This window comes from Plasmodium brasilianum, chromosome 14 (genome assembly GCF_023973825.1).
Source record: "Plasmodium brasilianum strain Bolivian I chromosome 14, whole genome shotgun sequence".
Taxonomy (NCBI): domain Eukaryota; phylum Apicomplexa; class Aconoidasida; order Haemosporida; family Plasmodiidae; genus Plasmodium; species Plasmodium brasilianum.
In genome coordinates, this window is record NC_090127.1 from 65,822 (window position 1) to 92,584 (window position 26,763).

The 26,763-nt window shown below is 21.0% G+C and overlaps 3 protein-coding genes across 3 annotated transcripts; 1 reads left to right on the plus strand and 2 right to left on the minus strand.

Moving 5' to 3' along the window:
- Nucleotides 1-3,731: 3,731 nt before the first annotated feature.
- MKS88_005239 (uncharacterized protein) lies at nucleotides 3,732-4,457 on the minus strand (the record flags this gene model as incomplete). The annotated part of the gene is made up of 2 exons (XM_067218483.1): nucleotides 3,732-4,245; nucleotides 4,378-4,457. The coding sequence occupies 2 exons, from the start codon at nucleotides 4,455-4,457 to the stop codon at nucleotides 3,732-3,734; spliced, it is 594 nt and encodes a 197-aa protein (XP_067070454.1).
- A 6,361-nt stretch (nucleotides 4,458-10,818) lies between these two features.
- Nucleotides 10,819-12,379, plus strand: MKS88_005240 (uncharacterized protein; the record flags this gene model as incomplete). The annotated part of the gene is made up of 2 exons (XM_067218484.1): nucleotides 10,819-10,905; nucleotides 11,066-12,379. 2 exons carry the CDS (start codon nucleotides 10,819-10,821, stop codon nucleotides 12,377-12,379), a joined length of 1,401 nt encoding a protein of 466 aa, XP_067070455.1.
- Nucleotides 12,380-16,671: 4,292 nt separating this feature from the next.
- Nucleotides 16,672-21,916, minus strand: MKS88_005241 (cytoadherence linked asexual protein; the record flags this gene model as incomplete). The annotated part of the gene is made up of 7 exons (XM_067218485.1): nucleotides 16,672-18,138; nucleotides 18,327-19,093; nucleotides 19,241-19,399; nucleotides 19,621-19,938; nucleotides 20,080-20,142; nucleotides 20,468-21,043; nucleotides 21,151-21,916. 7 exons carry the CDS (start codon nucleotides 21,914-21,916, stop codon nucleotides 16,672-16,674), a joined length of 4,116 nt encoding a protein of 1,371 aa, XP_067070456.1.
- Nucleotides 21,917-26,763: the final 4,847 nt, after the last annotated feature.

Genomic DNA, 26,763 nt, shown 5'->3' on the forward strand with positions numbered 1-26,763 from the left:
ATTTCTAATAATTACTTTCCAGTTTAATCTATAGTTCTTAATAGATGCTTCTCGCCCTCTATTTCACTCCTGTGTACAATAGTAGTAATATGAACTATGCTGTCATATGAAAAAAAAATTTCAATATATGGTACGATTTACAGAAAAAATGCTAACGCAAAATTATTGCTAAGTTTTTCTTAAAAAAAATTCTTTTTTATATTTTTAATTTTTGTCGCTCTATAGTTTTTTTACACATTTTGTATAAAATTGCTAATTTTTATGTATATTTTTATTGTGAAGATATATATTAATAACTTTAATTCGTTGTCAACCGTTAGCGAAATTGGTTAAATTTTTTTTTTTTTATGAAAAAATTGTGAAAAATAAATATATTATAACATAATATAGTTTAAAAAGTGTAAGTACTATATATTTTTATTAAATATAATAAATTTAAATCTGCACGAAAAAATAATATATTTATTAAGTACGGCAAATTATGGCCATTACACAAATTATTTTTTTTTTTTTTTTTTATTTTAGATGTGCATAAATTATTGAAAAAGTATTATAACATTATACTACTCAAAGTATATATAAAATATTTTAAATGTTAATATTGCCTGCAACTTTTTTTTTATATTTTATTATGTAAACATTACCAGTGATACAAGAAATTTTGAGCATTCAATTAAAAATACAATTATTTTTGTCTAATTTTATTTATTATTGTCGTATTATTACCATTTTATTAATATTTATATTAGCATACCTCTACTATTGACTTTAATATTTTCTGTTTCTTCTAAAAATTAAACTTTCAAAAATGTGTAATTTATAATAATTGCTTAATATTTTGTTTAGAGTTTTTCTAACTTGTACACATCATGTATCAAGCATAACTTAAAATGATAAAGGTGCTTTATTTTTATTAAATAAATGTAATATAATATAATGTAGACAATTTTATTCTAATATAAATATATATACTCTTTTTCATTAATATTCTTATGATATTACAAGAAAAAAATGTGTTATGCCAACGAAAAAATAAATATGAAAATATCCTGATATTAATACATTTGTATATTACTTATTTACAAACTTTACCCTTGAAAGTTTATTATATATTCTAATAAATGTACTGAACTATTAGGCATTAGAAGTTGCAATTCTTATCCATAATATTAAATAATTTAATAACATCTCTTTATTGTTCAATGAACTGCGCAAATATGTTGTATATTTTTTAAAGTAAAGCATTGAGTTATATTTTTCATTGTGTACTATTGATAAAGGTAATTTATCTGGATAATAAATCATTTACTAAAACGCATTATATCATTAAAATATATACATATTTTCCCTTTTTTTTATTTTTATTTTTATATCATTTTAACTAACCATACGAATTATCCAAAAATGGTACATATTTTTATATTATATCATATATTAAGGGTGTTAATAATGTTTTTAATATACGTCTATTTCTAAGAGATCAATGAAATGTGTAATAAACTTGTAGAAAAACATTATATAACATGCAGACAACGGGATGTCCTATTTTGAAAATATAATAGGAACATTATTATATGCATTTAGTTCACATTCTATGGATGCATAATATGTATATTTTTTTACAACTTTGATTATATAAAAAATTATGTATTTTCTTTTTTTTTTCTTGATATTTCATCAAATTATTATAAGTTAAAAGAAATAACCATAACAGTATATATTGCACTAAGAATAAATATTATAAAAGTGTAATTCTTTATTAACTATCATTTTATCATCTACCAAAATTTACAACAATCAAAAAAATATATCATAGCATAAAATTATACATAAACATCAAAAACCTACATCTAAATTATGAAACCTAACCCACTGAATAGTTAATATAACATGTATTAATGCAGAACATGTGAATATTTCTATGGCTATAAGTTTAACAAAATAAAGTGTAAATATTATTCATTCAACTTTTTTTTTTTTTTCCCTTTTTAAAAATATTCTTCAATTACTTGTGATGAGAACTTCAAAATTTTGCATAATATATTATCTAATACAATGAGTAAATATGTATATGAATAAAACAGAATATTATGAGCTAAATAATTTTATACTTTTCGCAAGTTTTATAGAAACGAAACAAAAAGTTCATTTGTCTCTCATTATTATTTCATTTAAAAATTGAAAAACATCTATATATAATTTTCACTATATATACGTGCATGTATATATATATATATATATATAATAATAGGGTGGAAAAAATAAATAGTATACATTACAAGAGTTAGGTAACTGTTTAATTTTACATGTAACATTTTAAATATCTTAGTAACTACGATTAATATTATAAAACGTTTTTTATGATTTTATAGATAATGTACGTGTTTAATTAAATTATTGTTTATTCATTACATATAAATAAACGTGATAACCTATGTGGTCACTATAAAATTAAGAAAGATAAATCCATAACATACAGCTATGTTCTTTTTTAATCATAAATTAATAAACAAAATGAGAGAAAAATAAAATAAAATAAAATAAAAAGGAACTCTAACAATCCAGGAAAAATAATTAAAAAAAAAAAAAAAAAAAAAGTTATTAAAATATGTAATACTTTCTTCATGAAAAGCATAACATACAAAACTATACTTCTTATATAAATAATATTAATAATAATAATTGCCCCTTCAGCTGAAATATATAAGGTCTATTATATATGAGAGAAAATTACATATTTCCCTAAATTTCAATATATTACAATAATCAAATCCTGCTATTCTAATGTATATATTTTGGTCTAACATATAAACTAATTTATGCATGTATATGAGACTTACTCATTTGTTTACTAAACTCTTCTATATATTATATTTTTCCTATGTTTCGCGATAATCTTTCACATTTTTCATTCTTTCTACAATAACGTTTAATTATCCTTTAATATATTATTTTTTTTTTTTCTATACACTTAGTACAAATGTTTTTTCTTCTTTTAAAATAACTTCATAATACAATGTCTTAAAACCTTATGTATACTTCTCGTGTGAAGCACACTATTACCGTCCGTAAGAAAAGGAAAATAATTAAGGGATATATATTTTATATTATAAAATTAAATGTCCTAAATCATTCTCTATACAAAAATAAAATTCAATATTCTTTTTTAAAAGCACTTCTATAAAATTTGCACCTAATATGTTATATTAATTTAATAGTTTTCCGTTTACTTAAAATTATCTTAAAGTGATTTATTAGAATTATCAATATTAATTAACTTTTTAAAAATATCTTTTCATATTCATAAAAACCTAATATCAGTTCTTAACACTCTTGTTATAATGTAATTCCAGATATGGAATAAAATTAAACCTCTTTTTTTTTTTTTTTTTTTCAAGTTCTTTTTAGAACAATTCCATTTTAATTATGCAAATTAAATGGATAATTATAAAACATATATCTCAAAATCTATTTAGAATATAATTTTATTGGAAATAAATTCACTTCTACATGTTATTACATAAAGTGCAATTTTTTATTAATATAAAAAGAATATGTTAAATACCATCTATCTCTTTTACATGTAAAAATATAATAAGAAAGAACTTTAAAAATATAAATAAATCCGTAAGAAAAGCAATTCTTATAGGATAGCGTTAGTTTCTTATATTCTTTTTACTGAATGTTCCCTACAAATCATTTTTCTAAATTTTTTTTTCATTTTATTTTTCTTATATCTTACTTTGATTCAACTTCTTATTCCATTCAGCATCTACCCAATTTAAAAACATTTTAAAATCATCCTGAATAAGACGAAGTAATCTTAAGAAAATACAATCCCGAGAGCTTATAGGAAGATTAGAACGGACAATGTATTTATGTAAATCATAATACAAGGTTTTTAAGTATTTAAACCATTTTTCATTCCACATTTTATTTCTCCACTTAGTGTCCATTAGTTCCGTAAATTCAATATATTTGTTGCGCATATCTACAAAGAGTAAGCCATATTTTTTATCCACTTTTTCAGAAAATTGATAATCAATAATCTTTTTATCTTCCTCATCCGATAGTGGTTCATCCTCCTCCGAGTCTGAATCGTCTATATATCTTATATATGGTACTTCACAGTCTTCATCATTCAAATTTGAGATATTCTCTACTGAACTTAAAATTCTTGAAAATTTTCTCTCTATTGTACGTTCCAATATATTCTTTTTATTGACTGAATATTTAATGGGATCTCTGTAGTGTAAATTATATACGTTTTTAAAAATTATTTATTATTTTTTTTCTTATGTTGATTAAAAAGTAAACAGATAATGAAGGTGTATATATATACGTACATACTTAACAATGTTGATGAATAAAATTTACTTCATGTCATAGCAACTATGGGACTTCCAAATTACAAATGTTACAGCGATAACGTGTAACAAAAGTCTAACTATATTCATTCTTGTATTTTCCAAATTGATTTTATAAATATTGATGAAAAGAAAAGTACAAATTATTTATTTTACTAGTTGACTTCTATTTCTACAAGTTCAACTACTGTTTGATAGATTTTCGGTGTTCGTTTTTAATTAACGCTTTCTCAAAATAAAAAATAACATTTAACAAGTTATCCTTTGTTTTTCCTATTATTTTAACTAAAAATAATCTTTTTCGTAAGAGTTATATAGTTTTAATTTATAAAATAGTATGTACACTTATACATATTTTTGGTTGGAAACAGAAAAAAAAAAATTACTAGTTCTAAAAAAACAACTTTATAATTTTATACTTTCAATTAATTATTTTAAAATTAGTACCAAAAAAAAAAAAAAAATTTATTAGTACTTACTATTTTAATTAAATATTATATTCACATTTATGGGATATTCAACAAGAATTAGTCTAATATTAATATTTTTTTTATCTAAAAAAAAATATAACATATTTAACAAAATCATGATTCTTCGAAACTTTTTCTTAAATTTTATATACATAATTCCAACTATTTCTGAATTTTTCATTTTTTTTTCATTATTACAAATTTTATATTCCTTAAGTAATATCCTATAATATATTTTTCTTTTTTCTTTTTTTGATTCTAGCTGATGCCTAACGTAGTAATATATATATATATATATATATATATAAGAAAAAATATTTTTGCTTATTATATGCCAGTATTTAAAAGACAGTTAACATTTTATTATCTTTAATTCTATAATCTTCGAAATTATGCTGCAAATGTATGTATACTTATACAATAAAATTATTTTTAAAATAACTTATTTTGTTTAGTAAATAATAAATTTTATTCCTATGAGATTTACAAAAGATTAATCTACATATTAAAATTGTAGTAACATAAAAAATGCCTTTTTTCAAATAATTTTACCTTAATCTTTATTGCCAATAAATATTGGGTACTTGTTTGTATATAGTATTATTTATTTAAATATTTTTATAAAGCAAAAATAAAATAATAATAAAATAAAATTAATACAAAGAAACCTTATTGGAATGAAAATAATCTTACCCTCAAATGTTACCATTACAACTAATTTTTTTTTTAAATATATTTCTCATATATATTACTTGTTGCATGTTATAAAGAGTTGTATATATAGCACTAGTATTTTTATGTAAAATTAGAAAACAGCGTTTACATATTTTTTTTCATATTATTTTATTTTATGTAAGATGATCTAAAAAATATTCTTTTTCTTCAACAATTTCTTTATAATACTAACTATAGAAAGAAAAATAACCATGTAACTTCTTTGTATCATGATGACTTGACCTTCCTCATGCCGTCTTATATATAATGCATTTACCGTTTTATGTTTTACAGATTAATACATTTAATATAATATATCACTAATAATTAAAAGTGAAACTTAAAGTCACAATAATTTTAAATAAAAAAATAGTATTTTGTTAAAATAACAATTTGAATGGTTAAGTTTTAATGTAATTACACATTTTATTATGTAATTGTAATCCCCTATTATTTTATTTAATTTAATTTAATTTATTATTTTTTTTTTCTTGTTAAATTAAAATTATGTATAATTCTTAAAAAAAAAAAATTTTTTTTGCTGTTCTTGCACTTGTCACAGCGCTTTATTATCCTTATTTATCTTTATGCATTTTTACCTTATATTCTTTACTACATCATTCGTTTTTTTACCACTTTTTTTTTATACGCATATTACATACATTTTAATTAAAGAATAAAATTTTTAATTTATTATTTTATAAATGCTGAAAACTTTAATGATAGCAATCCTTATAATTCATAGTTTTTCGCGAGCTCCTCGTGAAAATAAATTTTTTTTTAAAAAAAAATATATATGCTAATACATATACTATTACCTCATAAAAATTTAAAATATAAACATTAAACTACTTACAGTATATGTTTTTTAACAGGTTTATTTTCATCAAAAAAAGATACTCTACTATTTTAATGATTAGTTTATTTGTGTCACTAAACTTCACACATTTCTTAAATGATATAATAATAATCATATAATAATAATAGAATATTTTAATTATTCTTTGTCTTATGCAAGTTTCATATATAATTTTTTCAACTAGTTTTTCCATTATATTATATTGTCCCCTTAATGAGGAACGCCTTAATCATATTTTATTATTTCATTAATTACATTATTAAATCAATTTTCAGTCATTTCTTCATGTATTAGTTAATTAGTTATTTTAAAAAAATATAATTTACTGTGTTAAATTAATATTTTTATATATACTACACATATTTTATTAATTTGCATATATTAAAATAATAGTGAACTATTACTGAGTAATATTTTTAAAAAAGAATGTCCTGTGTTTTATCTTGCTCCTATGTACACGGTTTTTTAGGTAACAATATTTAATTTTTTAGGACGAATACAGTAACGTCATTAAATGTATTCTAAGAAGATTATGAATTTTTACTTGCTACCTCTTACATTCTATAAAAAATAATAAATAAATTAAGTATATATTTTATTAAAATAATGTTAAGCTAAAAATATTTTTTAATTTTGGTATTTTTGTGAAAGTTCTATTTGATGATCACAAGCATCATATCACTGTAATTTGTGGTATTTATATGGAGTTAGTCTAGATAGAAACAATTTTTATATAATATTATTAGATCATAAAAAAAGAAATACTTCAATTCCGAATGAACCTTCAAGGTTTATCCCTGTTTCAAAAAGGCTAATTTATTTGTTTTATTAATTTACTAGGAACAACATCATATAACAATATAACACTTTAAATAAAAATTATAATATATTTATCTTATTTTTTTATTTTATTTATTATTTTTTTTTCTTGTGCGCATCATTATAACACTATATATGCGAACTCTTTATACATGCATATGTATACATCAATTTATCACTTCACAACCATTTTAGTAACGAATTCCGTGATTGCGCACTTATTCCATAGGAAGCTAAGGAATAACTTAATCTCTCAATGATAAAATAACAGAAATATTTATATATTTATGGGATTGTAATTTTTTAAATAATGTAATTAAAAAAATGTTCATAGGATTCTGCATGCTTCATTTTAAATGAAAACCTAAGTTGTAGTAAAAACGTTCCAGTGGAAAAACAATATATCAAAATTAAGACAAAATATAATTTATTTAATAAAAATAATAAGCAACTAAAATTTGTAGTCCCGATAAATAACAAAAAAAAAGAAAAAAAAAAAGGATAAAGAAAAGAAAAAATGAAATAAATGATTACCTTTAATTAAAATTCAAGTAATAACTTTTCCATAAAACAAAGTTGTGTCTTAATATTAAATATTAACATAAAAAATAATAGTTAACAGAATTAATAAGAATATTGTTATAAGTTTTTAAATCTATAATTATTATTAACTTTTACAATTATTTTTTTCTATAATTAATCTATATATGCTGATTTAACCCATCAGAGGACATTTTAAATCATCACTATATTTACTGCATATAATACTAGTACAGCCACCGAGAAAACAACACATCAATAATATATAATGGATTATTAAGTTTAGTGAAAACTTTAATATTTAATATTATAAATTATTAAAAAAAACATCCCCCATTTATTAACATTTCTTTTTAACTTAATAATAAATGTAAGCCCTTATACTAGCTGTTTTCTTCATTTAACGAATTCTTTCTCATTTGTAAAACATATTTTTATTGTGAATTTTAAAACAACCATATACATATTATTTGAACATTATATTTTTAATAAAAATATTTTATTCCTATATTATTATTTCTTTGTCATATTTGTGCATTATTCCACAGGCACACTTCGTTCTTATAACAAATTAAATTATTCAAAAAGTATATTCTTTTATATATATACGTACTTAAGCTTAATCAATTTATAAATATGTAAGAAATATTATTATTTGTTGAGCATTCAAGAAAAAATATATATCATTAAAAATCATCTACAGTGATACGATATGTACCCATGTACATATGTACAGTATAGTGATAATTTCTATTTTTTGTTCTAGAGGATTAAGAAAAAAAATATGCTTATATTATCTATTATTTTAAGTGTCTTATAACTTGTATGATTTTTACACATATAATAGTATTGATTTCAAATTTTTATAATTCCTTAATTTGTATGATAATATCGTACACATAGAGAATCATAAAATTATACCTTATATTATACTTAAGTTTTATTTGAAATAAATTAATCCAATAGTAATACCCTATGTACAAAACATGCATTTAACGAGAATAACATATGTTATTATTCCTACTGTTTATGGTACAAAAAAGGTGCTCATAATATTCATCTACATGAAGTGATTGATAGAATCATATAAAAAATAATATGTATATATATAATTTTTATTTATTTCCAAATCAATATTTTACAATAAATAAAATAATTTATTTACCTAAAAATATGCGTGTGCAATTCATGTTACAATTAATTATTAAAACCAATTTAATTACTTCAAATAGGCATTGAAACGTATAAAAGAGCGCGAATTTGTTTAACCTGCACCCTTTTCATACAAATATAGATTAAGACAAAAACGAAGAAATTTTATTTATTTTTGGGTTAACCTTAAGTTTCTTTTTTTTTTTTCTTAGAGTTAACTAGATATCTTCTCAGCAGAAAATAATACAACATGGATGTGTGTCATAACTATTACTTAAAAAAATAACTTTTTTATGCTATTTATTATTTTTATGACATAGAAAATATTATTTTTCTAAGCAACTCATTCAATTACATATAACATAAATATATGAATCTTGAAAAATAGTAAAATACTTTGCGTCTTAGTATTTTTAGGCAATTTTTATCACCTACGGATACATAATATATTCCGACTACCATTTAAAATTTGCATAATTAAATTAAGATATAACACATATATATATAGCCATAAAAATTCTACATTAAGGAGTCCAAAGTTTTTATAATTTTATATTACAACGCTAAATATTTAATTATTTATTAAATTATTTCTAACATTTTTTTTGTAGAATTATTATTTCGTATTTTTCTCATCATAAATCATAAACATATATTTTTATTTCCTTCTACAATTTGTAATTTTATTGAACTATTACATTTTTTTTTTTTTAAATTTTCAATGTGTACTTTTCAAATTACTAAAATTTTTGTATTTTTTTATTTTTTTTCCTAATTCATTTTGTTATTTGTTATGTTAAAGATAATATTATAATTATAATACAAAAACTAAACGTATTTTTTATCAAATTAAAAATTTTTTTCTTCTAATATATTATTACAATTACTAAATTTTTACGTAAATGAACTTAATACAACACTAAAAGTAACTTCTTTTTTAATTATTAATGAATAAGTAAATATATTAATAATTTAATAATAACAAAAGTAAAATTAAATTGAAATAAATTAAATATTTATATATTTTTAATTGATCTTAATAAAATTATTTTCTTCTTTTTAATGAGTATTTTAAATATTATTTTATTTAATTTTAATTCTTAAAATTATTACAAATATTGCATTTACTTTTTTTTTTGATTTTTATTTCCTAATATAATAAATAATATATATAAATATTTTTACTTCCTTTATATCATTTTTTCTATCTTCAGTTAATTTCAGTGTTACAAATATGAATAAGATGTGATTTTTTATCATTTTTGGAGATTTACGTTTTTCCTTTAAACTTTAACCCCGTAATTAAAAATAATATTTTTTTATGTATATTATTCCCATATAATTTATATAAATAATAATATATTGAAATGTATATTATTATTTTTTTAACTATATTATCTCCATTTTATATATGAAAAAATGCAAAATTTTATAAATAAAAAGTAGCATTTCATCGTTTATTTATTATTTTTTTTTTTTAAATAGAAAAAATTATGTTATTCCTAAAATATCTATTATATTGACTTATAATATAGTATTTAACATAATATACATATAACTGTAAATTTTTTATATTTATTAAAATTAATGAGTTCTTGTTTACTTTTATTATGTTAATTAGAAATATTTTTACGTAAAATAATTTTTATAAAATATTTTTCATTTTTTTTTTTTTTTTATATTTTAGCTTATATGTTATAAAACTGTATTTATTATAAAGAAAGAAAGACTTCTTGAATTTTTATCATATTGTAATGTAAATAACAGTTAAAGTACTTAATGAAAAAAAAATATTGCACAAGTAATTGTTGAAAATTATTGAAAAGTTTGGTATAATATATTATTTGAAACAACTGATAATAGAAAAGTGTCAAAAAAATCATTAAATAATTATCATATGATGGAAAAAATTAGTAACTTAAGTTTCTTAACGAAATTTGTTACCTTTACCTTGTTTTTTTGGGTATCTCATTACTCTAATGAGGTAAGATAAATATAGTATTTTAAATTTGTATAATTATTTTATCTTCATTTTATGTAACTTTTTTTTTTTCTTTCTTTTTCTTTACATTTTCAATTAAAAATTTTTTTTTAACGTATTCTTGAATTAATATATTTTCTTAAATATTTGCCTTAATTTTTAGTCAAGTCCTTTTGGTAAATTATGGAACAAGAAAAACAACCAAAGTAGCAATTCATTGAAGATAGGTGCCAGTAGATTGTTAAAAGGACAAGCAGACGTAATAGATGAACAAAGAAATGCATATCTAAGAGAACAATTAATGGGAATGCTAGATAATACTGAAGATGATATTACCTTTGCAAAACAATTTAATGTTTTAATGAAAGAGAATTCTGGCCAAAATGAATTTAATAAATATGCAAATGTTGATAAATCCATGGATGCATGCAACTATGATGGTGAATTTAGTAAGATATATAATTTATATGTGAATAACAATAATTCTGAAAAGAAATCGAATCCAATATATGTTAAAGATGATTTAGCAAAAAAAAATAATTCATTAAAACAAGATAATAATACTTCAAAACGAAACACTCAAAATTCTGGTAATGATTTTGAAAATTTACATAATTCATTTAAATTTAATATGAAATCATCTGGAAACAGAAACAAGCAGAAAAATGAAAGTAGTTTGTCAAAAAAGAGTGATTCAAGTACCAGCTTAGCCAAAACAGCTAATTCTCCAAATATAAACATGCATAACAAATCAGACAAAGAAAAATATTCATTAAAAGAGGATAGTACTTCTCTTGCAAACAGAGCAAATGCTTTGAAATATGCGCAGAACATTCAAATACTTCTTAATAAATTTAAATATTTTAATAATATGGAAACTGCAGTTTCTGAATTAAAGAAAGATTCTAAAACCAAAAAACTTATTGATGAGTTAATACAAGGTAATGTTATGGAAAATTTCTTTTATATGTTAAAATATGCAGATGATTCTAAGGATATACTTAATGATTTAAATAATAATGATAACATAGAAAAGCTACTCTATGTATTAAAATTTTTTGATAATGGTAAAACCTCAAATGAAAAAAAAATGACATTTTCAGATGTACAATCGAAAGGAAAGAAGGTGTTAAAAATAAAGAGAAGTTTGATCACATCATTTATAATTAATGTGTTCAAAAAATTCGACCAAATGTATGAAAATCAGTTATACAGTTTATTTAATAATTCAGATAAAACCAATTTGAAAGATGCAAGTGATTTTAAAAAAGCTATGCACTATATTGGATATATGAAAATTTTTATACCAATTATAGCAAGTTTTTTACTTATAGGATTTTTTATTGCAGCGCAAGAAGTTGCAAAATATGTTATAATAGTTCTATCTATTCTAGCATCAACCGGTTACACTTTGTTTAAAGCAAAGAAATGCTATTATAAGAATAAAGTTGCAAAAGCGAAAAGTAATAATAAATAAAAGTAAACAGTTTCAAATTAACTTACCAAAAAGTGATTTGTAGATATCTGTAAACTTTATGAGGTAATATTAGTATTCTTAAATTTTATATAAAACCTAAGAGTAAATATTAATAAATTGTTTATATGGTGTGTACATAATATTTTTAGTTAAATGTTTTTTCATGTTTAATCGTGCAAGTTTTTTTGATTATAATTAAATTTATTTCATAATATGAATTTTATTTTTTTTAACCATTTATTTAATTTATTAGCTTTGTATAATATTAATTGGAATAATGTACTTTTTTAATGAGAATTTTTTTTTTTTTTTTTTTATTATAAATATTTGTGAGAAGAGCTTCATGTATGCTTATGTATTTTTAATTAATATAATAAAGTTACGTTTTATACCTTATTAAAATTGTTAGTTTCGCCTAAGAATTATATAAACTTGAACTCTATAACTTTTTCGTTTTTTTTAATCTATATTTTTATGAATTTTAATTTACTTTATATTGCATTTTTACTTATTCATATGCTCAATCTTTATTTAGAGTAATTTTTATAATTTCCATATGTACACTTCTATTTATAACTATTTCTTCAAGAATTGATATTGTAAAATTGTTAATTATTAACACATAAATTCACCTTATGAATAAAAATACCATTAAAAAGGTATACCTAAGTAGATGATGAATGCCCATGTTAATTTAAAGCATCTCAGCCAAGGATAAAAAATGATATAGATATAAAGGCATATTTCAGTAGAAGTATATAAATTTTCGTAACAATAATACTTTGTTATGGAATTTTAAAATGTTTTAATTGATAAATAATTTTTAGTATCAGAAAAATATAGTGTAGAATTATTTTTATTAGGTCATATATCCTAATTATTAATTCATATTTATATATTTAAAATTGATATTACACCAGTTTTCGTATTCTTATTTTTACCTTATCATATATCACTCTATGTTAATCATATATTTTGAGCTTATTTGTTTTTTAAAATATAATTATATAGCTTTAATACTGCTTACGTCACGATATCTTACATAATATTAATATGAATTAAAGAAATATGAAAAATACATATATGTGTTCACAAGTGTTAATTTTCGTTTTATTCTCATTCAGATTAATACGGTTATGAATTAAGATAGTATTATAGGTATTTTATTTTACCTTGTACATGATCATAAAAACATTAAAAAAAAATGAAATGAGAAGAAACACAATAAAATGCTAAATAATATATCATTTGGGAGAAGTTCCAATAGACATTTTAGTTGGTAATATATACATATATATATATATATATATATAAATATTCACGAACAAATATCATGTTGTGAGTGGTATTTTTTTCTGAGTTACATTCAATTTCGTTGGATTATGTATTGAGGTGCTATACAAGTACATATATTAATGAACAGTTTTTAAAATGTAATAGTAAAAGAAAAAAGGAATAATTTTAAAGGTCCCATTTTGAATGTAATAGTAATCAGTCGTATTTTTCCAACTATGCGCATTTATGTAATATGTAGTTTAATCACCAAATAATTTTAGAACTCATTAAATAAAAATGTACCTTATAGTTTCATAAACTGTTAAACCCTAAAATAAACATAAGATGTAATTTAAATGTTGCATTTAAATTATTTTAAAAATGATAATTATATATTTACTTTAAATATCTAAAAGTATAGAATATCACATATAGTACTACTTAATAATTATTCTTCTTGACTATACTATTATCATGTGCAGTAAGTTCATTTTATAGACATTTAATATACTTTATATCAAACAGAAATATGCGTATTTTTGGAGGAACTTTATATATATTAATTGCAATTTTATGCGAATATGTATGGTTAATCTAAAACTTTTATTGCTTCATACACTCTGAATGCAATATGTTTTGTTGAATGAAAGAACATTATAATGAGTATCAATTTCCTATTTATTCTTTATCATTTATTCTCTATATAATACAAAATAATGTTTTGAAGACTTAAAATTTGGAGAAAATTTTTATTTATATATTATGTTTTAACAAAGCTGCCTTGCAAAACATTTTAAGACACCTCTTTATATATACATATGTCAGCATACAAGACTAAGCTATTTAAGGCATATACAATAATTCAGTATGTAAGTCTACGTAGAAATAAATTTATCTAGGATTATTAATTCTCAAAAATTATGTTAAATAATATAAATATATGTATTTTTTTTTTTTTTTTTTATAAATTATTTTATGTTATGTTAAGCTTTTAATACAGTATGACATCTCATTTTAATTATTAACGGCTTCATGGATCAAAAGATTATTTTTTATAAACTATTTAATTTGAATATCGAAACGTAATATAATTTTTTAAAAGAAGCTTTAATTTAACTAAAATAAAATACATAAATAGATATATCTTAGTTATACCAAGTGTTCTACTAATTTGACCTTTACACTAATCCCATGATTAATATGCATTTTTTTTTTAAATATTCTAATATAGACAATTTGCTTCCTAATGAAGGGCGATGGATAGCTTCTAATAAGACAAATAATATTAATAGTAGCAACCATTAAAAATTAACTTTATAGTCTATTTATTCTGATTATAAATTTTTTTTTCTTAATTTTCCTTTTCTGTCTGTATTATAATATTTCTATGTCTGCATAATCATAAATCATACCAACTTTTATATATTCCATAAAATTCATTTACAGGTAATTCTTGCATTAAGGATATTAGAAAATAAAAATAAAAAATATGATATATAAATTAAAATATACATAATTTCTTAAAAAGCTTATACATCTACATAAAGAGAAGTAACGTGTTCAAGTTATATCTTTTATGCAACCATTTTAATAAAAAATGAAAATCTGCGTTATCTTCAATTTTTTAGTTAGCTTCCATTTTATTTTTAGATGTACGACTTAAATTATATAAACAAATTTGCTAGAATATAGGTACCTACATATGAAAAATAGCACAACAAAATCCATTATTGCATTGTACATCCTTTTATTATTAAGTGTAAAAAGTGCATACAAAAATATCTTGCTTAATTATCATTTATACTTAAATTGTAGTACCATTACTAATATTAAACAAGATAAACTTCTCTTATTAAAAAAAAAGCATAAAAACGAAATTACATATAAAATATAACTACTACACCGCACAAATAATTGGTTAATCGTTATATCTTTAACCATAGATTTACACTTATTCTGCATAATGCTTATTAATATATTCGAAAATAATACTATTTATTTTGAATATACAAAAGTGTAAAAAAATGTGTATTGAAATATTTATAATTTTAATTCCTTTAGAATATTATATATATATATGTATAAAGTTATAAAAACTATAAAAGTCATTTGTTTAGGAAAAATTAGTTCTTTTTGAAGATTAATAACGTTCTACTTAGAACATTCCATTTTATTTGATTTGGTAATTATCTTATTACTATAACTGTGTGTTACTAATATTCACAAAATGCTTATTTCAAAAATTAAAAAATTCCAAAATGAAATAAAAGAAAAAATTATAATTATTATTAATATAATATGGAAAGGATTTTTCTTTTCATTGTTAGGTATTTATTGGGAATAAGGATAAGTAATTTTTTCTTTTTCTTCGGTTTCGGCTACATTAGTCTTAAAATAACTTATGTAGTATTTAAATGTATCAATATATTTAAATAGTATTCTAATATATATATATATATATATAAATACATTAAATATATTTTATTTTATATTATTTTACTTTTTAAATTTTATATATTCTTTGTCCACATATCTCCATTTTACTATATTTAAAGGGAAAATTTTGCCATTATTAGCTATAATTCCATAAGAAAACCATTTACTGACATACAAAAAAGTGTACACTTTAGTATATATTTACAAATTTATTTAATATTTCAAAGGAAAAGTTAAAGATTTATTTAAAATCTAATGGTTTTCATTAAAAACTTTCAAATTGTTATTAAATCTTAGAACAATTTAAAATACAAAAAACAAAGATAAAAAAAATAATTTTTGAACAAATGAAAGTAATAAAGTAACTATTAGCACGAAAAATAAATTAAAATATTTTTTTAAAATTGTACAGGATAAGAATATATTTGCTTTTAGTTAATACTTCCATTAATATATATATATATATAATATGTACGCATACAGCGTTTTTAAATAATAATAGTGCAAAAATGAAATTAATATAATCATATTTTCCAAGGTAATATATAAAACATTATAGGGTCTTAAGATGTTTATTTCAATTAATCTGGTTTTCTTGTAATCATAAGGACTTCATCAACCACACCTTCTTTAACATTTTGTTCTTTTTTATTACCTTCTTCATCTTTCTCTTTTATATTGTCTTCATTATCAGCCTCTTCTTGATGTTGCTTGTTTGTTTCGTTCATTCCTTCATTTTTGTGTTTTAACTTTTTATCATTTTTATTCTTTTCCTCTTCCTGAAGTTTAGTAGACTGTGACAAAGCATTGGTTTCACCTCTTAAATCATTAGAACATATATAATCTTTATCATTTAAGAATTTTTCATCTTCATCTACTTCATCAAAAGATGCACCATCATCTACATACAATGTATAATCAGCTTTTGTTAAACGTTCGTATTCTTGTGGTGTTAACATAGGCATACTTCCATCCAAATTTTTTATAATAGGATGATAGTTAACATTTTTAGCTTTAATCCTAGCTTTTATAGCTTCTTTTAAGAAACCCCTTTTTTTAATATTTAAATAAGTTGTTTGCGCAAACTTTAATATTTCATCAGTCGTATACTTTCTAAAATTTGTTCTTATAATATTGTTAACATAACTTTCAAATGCAGTATGATATCTTGTCATAAAACGAACAGGTTTTATAAAAAAAAAGGAAAAGTTTTGATAAAAAGCATAGTATCGAAAAAGAGTATTTACAAAAAAAACACAAGTCAATCCATTAAGCAGTTGTAAAGGGTAAATTTTTGAGAATCCAAAAGTTCCTGGTTTTATGCTAGCACTTTCAGTTGTAATATGATCAGTTTGTTCATTTAATTTATCAGTCAGCGATACAGGAAAAAATCTTCCAGTATCAAAGTATAAATTAGTAGCCATATGTATACCAAGCCAAAGCAGAGGATTAGGTTTTCCTGGAAAATCGGTAAGTTCACTATATATTTTTTGCAATTCATTTGCATTATTCTGTACATCTAAAACTCTTAAATACGCAAAACCCACAACAACAGATACAAACTTTTTATCAACAAATTGATCCATTTTTTTCGAAGAATAATAATTAGAACTAGCTATTGCTTGGTTTTCACATAAAAGACTTAAATTATTTAAATTTAATAATGAAAACACTTGCTTACATAAAATAAAATAATTTGAGAAAATAAATGTTTTTCCATATTTTAATTGAGTTATTGGCTTTTTGGCGTACGGAGGCAAAAGACTATTTGTTATATTATCCATTATACTACCATAATATGCATATGCAAAATTAAAAAAGGCCTTTTCATTTACGGTTAAACCAAGCATTTCTTCTTTTCCATACGTTCTATCAAGCTCATCTGCATAATTACTTAATTTTGTAGAAAACATCATTTGAAATATAGAAAATAATGTTTTTGAAAAGAATCTAGATGCCATGGAATTATTGAGTTCTTCAAATCTCTGTTCTTTGCTCATTTTTGAATAGTGATTTGAAACATTGAAAAAAAACAAATTATTTAAACTCTGTTAAAAATAAAAAAAATATATATATAATATAGTATAATATAATTTATATATTTTCCTAAGTAAAATAAGTACAAATGTAAAAAACTACAAAAAAGGAAATATCAAAATGAAATAGCACATAAACTGCATAATAGTAAACCTTAAAACTGTATATATACATGTGTATGTGCATAAATATGTCTTACTATTTTATCATTTATCCTATGCCCATGAAAACTATTTTCAATTTTTCTAATGAGTAAATAAACTGATTGTAAAAAGGAGACATCTGAAAAGTCATCTTTGTTCAATTTATAAATTGAAAATAGTTCTTCGCTAAATTCTTTCAAATATGTTTTATTTATTGTGAACCCATATATCATACCGTATTTATAAAAATTTAAAGCGTTACCATAAATTGAATGCATGAAATATAGAAGCCTGTCTGTAAACTTTTTTGCCGCGGGAGTAGCTGTTAGATATTTTCTTAAATTAAATATATCTGCAAAAAAAATTATATCTTTATAGTTATTTTCGTAAAGTTCATAGGAATCCTTCATTAGCATTATTTTATTATTTATATTAAAAATATTATGATTCTTATATATATTTTTTACATGCCTTTGATTAAAATATGATGCATATGCTTTATTTATATGCTTTTTCAAATGTAAAATCCAACTAACATATTTGGGTGCCATAAATTTTTGTGATAGAACTTTTTCATGCATTCGTTTTCTTGTATTATTATCATCATAATTTAAAAAAAAATAGCCTAAGTTAGAATTGTGAAACCATTGTAAAAATTGGTTCTCAAGTAACAAAGCTAGAGGATATGAACGTTGTTCTCCAATTGGTGGTTCATTAAGACTGTGAAAAAAATCTAATTGTAAAAAGGAATTTACGTGGACTATAAATCTTATACTTTTTTTCATTTTTTCTATGGCATCAGAACTTAACAATTTCTCTAATTCTAAAAGGATAAAAAGGTTGGTATAAATGTGAAAATAGTTTACAATTTTATATTCAAAAATATTTTATAAAAATAGGGAGAAAAATTTTAAAAAGAATGTTACAAATAAATAAATAATACACAGTCACCTTTTATTTTAAATCTTACTTTCTACTAAGTTAACAGCTAAATTACTTCTTACGAATAAAGTATAAGCCTTTTTCAAATGGGATGGATACCAATAATTTGTAGTAATAGTTTTATTAAAATCATCTTCCTTTTCTAAACTTAAATACATAGCTTCTCCTATATTTTTATCTGCAATGTCTATAGAATAATGAAGCATATATATTTTTTGTTGTCTAATAAAAAATAATAGAAATTATATTAAAAAAAATTTCATTAATTATTTTTTTATTTTTATTATTTTTTCTTAATGGTTGTATAAAATGTTTTCTATTGTCTAATTAAAACTATTTGATATATTTTTTATTAGCTTCGTTTTGTTTAAAGAATCAAATTTTATAATTTTAATTTTTTTTAGTTACCCTTAAAAGACGTAAGTCTCAGTAATAATAAAAATGTATACCAATTTAAATCGTTCGTTAAAAAATTATCATAATCTTCATAAACATTCATATTTCTTATTAAGGTACTTATATTATTTATGTTAACAACTTTAGTAGTATACATATAAAACTTCTGCAACATGGACGATGAGTTTTCATGCTTCAAGTTCATATATACGAGTGCTCCCTTACAAATATTACACTTTGTAAATGTACTCTGTTCATATTCTAAGATCTTATTATTTTCATCTTTTGATGCTATATTTTCTGTAGCTAATGATTTGCATTTTTCAACACCTAAAAATTTATATATAATTATATTTATAATTTCTCCCTATAAAATTGTTATTATTATATAAACTAAAATACAAAATTCTTTTTATAAATTATTAAATAAAAATTATATCCTTGTTTTTTTTTTAAATCCTTAAAATTTACATTGTAGTAAATTATCCATTAGATCTGAGAGATTAGAATCTTCATCAAAAGTTAACTCAATAGCTGTAAAAAAATTAAAATATGTCAAGGATAACTAAATTTTGTTTAAAAAAATTATAAAATAGAAACTCTATCTAATATTTTTATAAAAGAAATTAATGCATATCAACATGAAATATTTTTCTTTTTTGTTTCCTTTGCCATTGAAGTATCCAGGTAAGTAAAGAGAACTCACGTAAGCTTTGTTCTCATTATCTGTTAATATTAAACAAATGCATACATACATATATATATTATTATTAATATTAGATTATGATTAAAAAATTAATAAAAATAATATAATGATACATATGTGTAGATGTGGTGATACTATTTATACAAAAATTACTTAAAATTCCAGTTAAATTTAAAAAGTGTATATATAAAATTTGTTCTGGAGTGAACCTAGTATAACATCTTGAAAAATGTAAAAAGTTTTTGTATATACTAAATGGGTTTAATGAATCAGTATCAGATTCTTTACTATTTAAATTAGTTATATCTTCACCTTCAATTGCAAAATGACCACTATTATATATGTTACATTTAGTTGTATCACCACATATAAATTTGAAGAATTCTCTTTTTGTATGTGTATGTTCTAAAAATAAATTGGGTTTAAAATTATCTTGATAAATATTTATAAGTAGCGATATATGATATCTATTAAAATTGTGAACCAAGAACTCTAATATATTACATTCATCGAATGCTAATCTTCTATTATCACTCAAATAATTTCTTCTTCTTTTTTTTTCTATATTATATAAACTATTGACATTACACATTGAATCAAGTGTTTTAAACCTATCTGATATATTAAAACTTAAGAGTTTTTCCCAACTAAAAAATTTCACATCTCCTAATACAAAAAAATTATTATATTTCCTAAGGGCTAAATTTAGGGTAACAAAATGTCCTAATGCTATAAACATAAAAAAAAAAAAAATAAAATATAAAAAAAAAAATATAAAAAAAAAAAATAAAATAAAATAATTTATTCTAAATTTACAAATACGATCATAGTAATACCTATAAGATGTGAACCAACTAAGTTATACAAAGATATGCCAAAATGACGTGACAACTCATCTAACTTATTCATGAAATCAATATTATCATTTGTTGTAAAAAATAAATCATTCGAATTCTGTATTTTTAACAAATCATCACCTATTATTGAATATGAATATACATTTTTTTTTGGCTTTATTTTCTTTATATCATTAATATAATTTAAAATACTTTGAAAATACGATTTAGAATATAATTGCGAATTCTCTTCTTCTTTTTTTTCATCCTTTTCCACGAGGATATCATTTAATGCCATCAGTGATTTCTTTAAATCTTTTGTTTCTTTATAAGAATCCATGGGTATTAACATAAATTTTACAATTTTTAAAGATCTTACAAGTAAACTCTTTTTCTTATATAAATCTGCTTCCTCTGCATTATAAGTTTTCACCAGTTGCTGTTTCGTAATATGTTCATATTTTATTAAATCCTGAGCACTAGCACTTATATTAGGTATAACATAATCAGTTTCATTTTCTATACCAACATTATGCTTAATTATGGTAAAATTAGACATATTTAGATATTCCGAAACCCCTGGATTTAATATGGGCAATTTTAATTCATCGTGTTTGAAAAATTCTATTATTAACTTTTCTGTTGTTAATAAATTATTATATAAATCATCATTGGCAATCATATATTTTAATTGTTCAATGTTATCTTGATTTGTATAACAAGTTACTTTTTCCCATATAAATATGACCGCAAGCAAAATGAACATAGATATATTAAGCAGTTGCACCATTTTTTACAATTATTTTTCCATATATCCTTTAAAATTGTTGTCTTATATTAATTTAACTTATAAAAAAAATAAAAAAATACTAAAAATTTACTAAAATGCGTCGCGTAATAAATTATTATTATCATATTGAAAAAGAATAAATAATTGTATTATTTTTTATTTTTTCTCCTTACAAATTATGTTAGATTTTTTAGAGTATTCCTCTTTTTTTGATAAACACTGTAATTTCAATGTTCGTATGAACTGTGAAAATACAGATTTATTTTACTTTTATAGATTAATTTTCCTTGACAATTATGCATATATGCGCATAATTTTTTTATTTTAAAAAATGTTTGCGCTACTTCAATTTTTAATAAATATTAACTTAAAAAAAATATTTTTTTACACCATTTTTTTAGCTAGTACAAATATTTTTAATTGTAAAATTATATTTTTCTGTACGTAAAAAATAATAATAAAATGATAACACAATAATCTAAATTTTGTCAAATTTATAAAGTGAAACAAATAAAAATATAAAACGTAGAATTCAATAAATAAAAAATATACACTTTAGTTTAACTTTTTTTTCTGGTAAAACATTTTTAAAAAGTATTGTTTTTACGCGCACGTATTTTATTTCTATTTTGAAATGATATAAATGAATTTTTATGTTAAATCTGCGTTGTAATCAAGGAAATTCATTTATATATGTATTTTCCACAATTTGTTTTTTTTTTTATATAATATAAAAATATATTTACTTCTATATGCATGTATTAAGATATGTAAAGACACTTTAATATTGGTTGTAAACACATATATTTATTAAACTTAAATTAATTATATGATATTTCAAAACGTAAAAAGGAAAACTAATATGGGAAATATATATCTCCAAAATTAAAAAATATATTATTAGACGGTACATCTCTGTTACTTCAAATATTCAGTAAAATACTATAAAATATAATTTTTCTTGTTATAACGCCTTTAAAATATTTTACGTATGTTTAATCAAGGATATATAAGATAAATAGCAATATAATGGAAGTTATTAATTCATAAAGAATATTATATAATTTCATTTTTTATTAACTACTTTACAACTTGTTTAATATATATTTCATACATTGTGGTTTTCAATTATATTGCTTCATTTTACATATATATTATTTTTTTGTGTGTATATATTCACCAAATTTTTTATTCTTAGTAAAACCCAAAAAAATATTATTCAGGTACTTCAAGCAGATTTTGTTTTTTACTCTTTCAATTAATTTTTTTTTTTCTTTCTTTTTTTTTTTGTATTCCCTTTTATTTAAATTTACTTGTTTATTTCACTTCTCAAATATCATTGCTTCCGTGATAAAAACAATTATAAACGCCACTATCATTTTGGCACCATTTGTGATTATAATTCTAACTTATGTCGTATTTTTCGCTTCGCATGTGAACTCTAAGGTTTTTTTATATTACTGGTAATGCACGAATTTATATTACATAACACATATTACTTTTATATCTCCTTAGTTTAAAATTTTAATATTGTATAATTTTTTTATAGGACGTTTGTAACATGCAACATTGTTCAGGAGATGTACATGTAATGAATAAATAAACTTGGGTAGTTATTTATTTATCTTATACATCTTAATCATTTTGATTTTTAATTTTAACTCTAATTTATTAGCATTTTTTTTTTGTTGTTTTTTGTATACATACTGTTATAATTTATGTTGGAATCTTTTTTTGTGTATTATTTTAACATATATATTTCCGTGAATGAAACTATATTAACATTTTCCCTCATTTTTGTATAATTCTTTATCTAACAGTTTTCCTGAAGTCTTCCTATTAATTTTTTAAAATTTGTTATAATTATACAGTTTATATAAGGAATTTTTCTTTCTACCAGAATTTTGTAACGTTTCAAAATTTATGTTATTCTTTCATTTACTGAGTTTATCTGAATTGGTCCTTTAATTCAAATATAATCCTTCCTCACTAATGGGAGTATTTTGAACTAAAAACATTGAAACATAGCATATGTTAAAGCTCTTACTTGTTCCTATATTGAAATAAAATATGTTTATTAAAGGTTAATTTTTCCTTCTCTAAGATACTATATATATTAATGTTTTGCATAAGCCAAATTATTTTACTTCTTTAATACTTTCAACTTCATGTTTACCTTTATTAAAGTATTTAATGTATAATAACACCTAAATCAATTGTATATATATGAATATTTCTTACAACTGCAAACATAAAACTTAAATGATCTTCCTTTTACTAACATCCATCAATTTTTTGTGTAGTGAATAAGAAATCCTTAGATACATAATTCAAAAACTATACCCATAAAAAATACCATACATATCTTTTGTTACGTTGAAATCATTTATAAATTTACTAATGTTGGGTGCTTTATGATAGTAAATGCACATCGGCGCTTCTTCATTTATTCACAATCACTTTTATTTGAAGAATATTAAAACAATAACTTTATTTATAGTATCCAAAAAAGTTGACAAATTCTAATACAACAATGTCTATCATCTATTGGGGGACTATTATATAAAAAGGAAATTTTCATAATCTCACAAACATAACTTCGTTTTTCGTATAAAGAGTGGTAATGCGGATTAATACTAACTTCAAATTGAAAGTTTTAACCAATTTTATGACAAGTTAATGTTATATCCAATTTATTGCTTCCTTATGTAGAATATGTATTAATATTTAATTATATATGTTATTTATACATCACTTTAAACATATCTTTAGTTTTAAAAATACATGAATTTTTCTTTTCCTAAACTATCGGTTATTTAATCCACTAAAATGTATACCACTATTGATACATATATATATATATATATATATATATATATATATATATATATAATTTTATATTCTATTTAACAATATAAATATAATGCTTCATAATTCATAACCTAATTGGTTATTATAATATTTGCCATTTCAAAATATTTCAATATATATGCCTTTACACCACAAAATTTTCAGTAATGAAATCCTCAACTGCCTTAATTTGTTTTAATGCATTTGGTATATATTTAATTTTCTTAACTTTCTTCATTGCTATTAAATACTTCGAGCTCAAATGTGAATACTTTTTCCTTAACCAATAATTTCTAAGCAAAATAAAATATTTGGATTGTTCATTTCACAGATATAATATATTCATTAAATATATATATATATATATGTATGCATAATTTTAATTATTTAATATTTGACTTACACGATGAACCGTAAAAATAAATAAATTTTCACCAAGTGGTTAACAATACACATTGTTAGTTAATATAAGTTTTAATAGCAACTAAAATCAACATATTTCTTTATAAAGAGTAATTATAACATTAGATAAAGTTTGCTCGATGCATTATAAAGCAAAATAGTTTTTCTTGAAGTTCTGTACCTTTTGCTGTTCATGTGTTGGAGCATTTTTGCGCAATAATCAAAAATAATTCAAAGTTATATTTTTATTAATATATTATTTTCACCATCAGGTTCATCTTATTGTGAAGACTTAGTAAAATATATGAATTGACAGTATCCTCTTTGATGAATGTAATAAAATATGTGGAAAGTCTTAAAGTACTTTCACAGTTTAGTTTGTACATTATTGTACGAAAAAAGTCCTAGATATAGGAATAAACTCATTTCTAGGGATATAAATATAATTTCAAATTTTAAGTAATATACTTTCAAAAAAAAATTTTTTTAATTAAAATTATATTATTCTCAAATTATTATTAAAATAAATTGTACAAAAAAGAAAAGAATGTTCAATAACAAAATGCATATTTTTTGAATATATCTTTTATTTTCTTTTTAATTTGTATTACGATTTGTTCTTTGCAAGGACAATTTCAATATCACTATCGATATGCATACAATACAAAATTGTAAACATTAATATTTTAGGTACAAGTACTGTTGTTTAATAATAAACAGTACCATATATTCAGTTTTTAATAGTGATTTATTCAAATGAAATATTTAATATTCTCAAAGTAAATTCTTAATTTAACTTAATGTTTAGCATTACTAAATATTCGATATTCAAAATATATTATCATGTTTTGAGTAAAATAAAAACTATAATATAGAAAAATTATCACCTATAAATAGATACCATTCGTACATGCTTATTTCCATACATTTGAGTCAAAACGGATACACATCTGTAATTTACAAAAGTTAATTTTCACATATATAAAAAATAATTATATGATACAGTGTTATAAATGTTTACACTTTACTTTTAACTATAAATAAGTATAATCGCTCACAGTACTTTCAAAGAGTAAATATTTAATAAATTACAAACCAATTTGGCAAGTCAGAGGTATTATATTTTAACAAATACATTCAATATTTGATAACAGAATAAAATATTAAGCCATCAAAAAATAATTTTAAGTGTTAAAATTTTACATATAGATGGAAAATTTCTTTTTTAAACCAAAAATAACCGAAAGAAAAACATTTTTTTCCTTTTTTTTTTTGAAACAAATTTTCTTTCCAGAATTTAAAAATATTAAAGTTCTAAAAATTCAACATATGTTATGAATACTTGATGCAATCTATACTATGCCTTCCATTACCATGTTTTGCGTTCACATATATAGAAAATATAGTACCTATAGAAACCATTTTCTAATCGTCATTTTTAACTCCTATAAAATATCGAATAAAAAAGTATGATATTAGAACAAAATATTCCACAAAGTTAAAACTTTTTAAATATATTACAAAAAATTTTAATTTTATAATACAAACAAAACTTTTTCTTCGTAAAATGG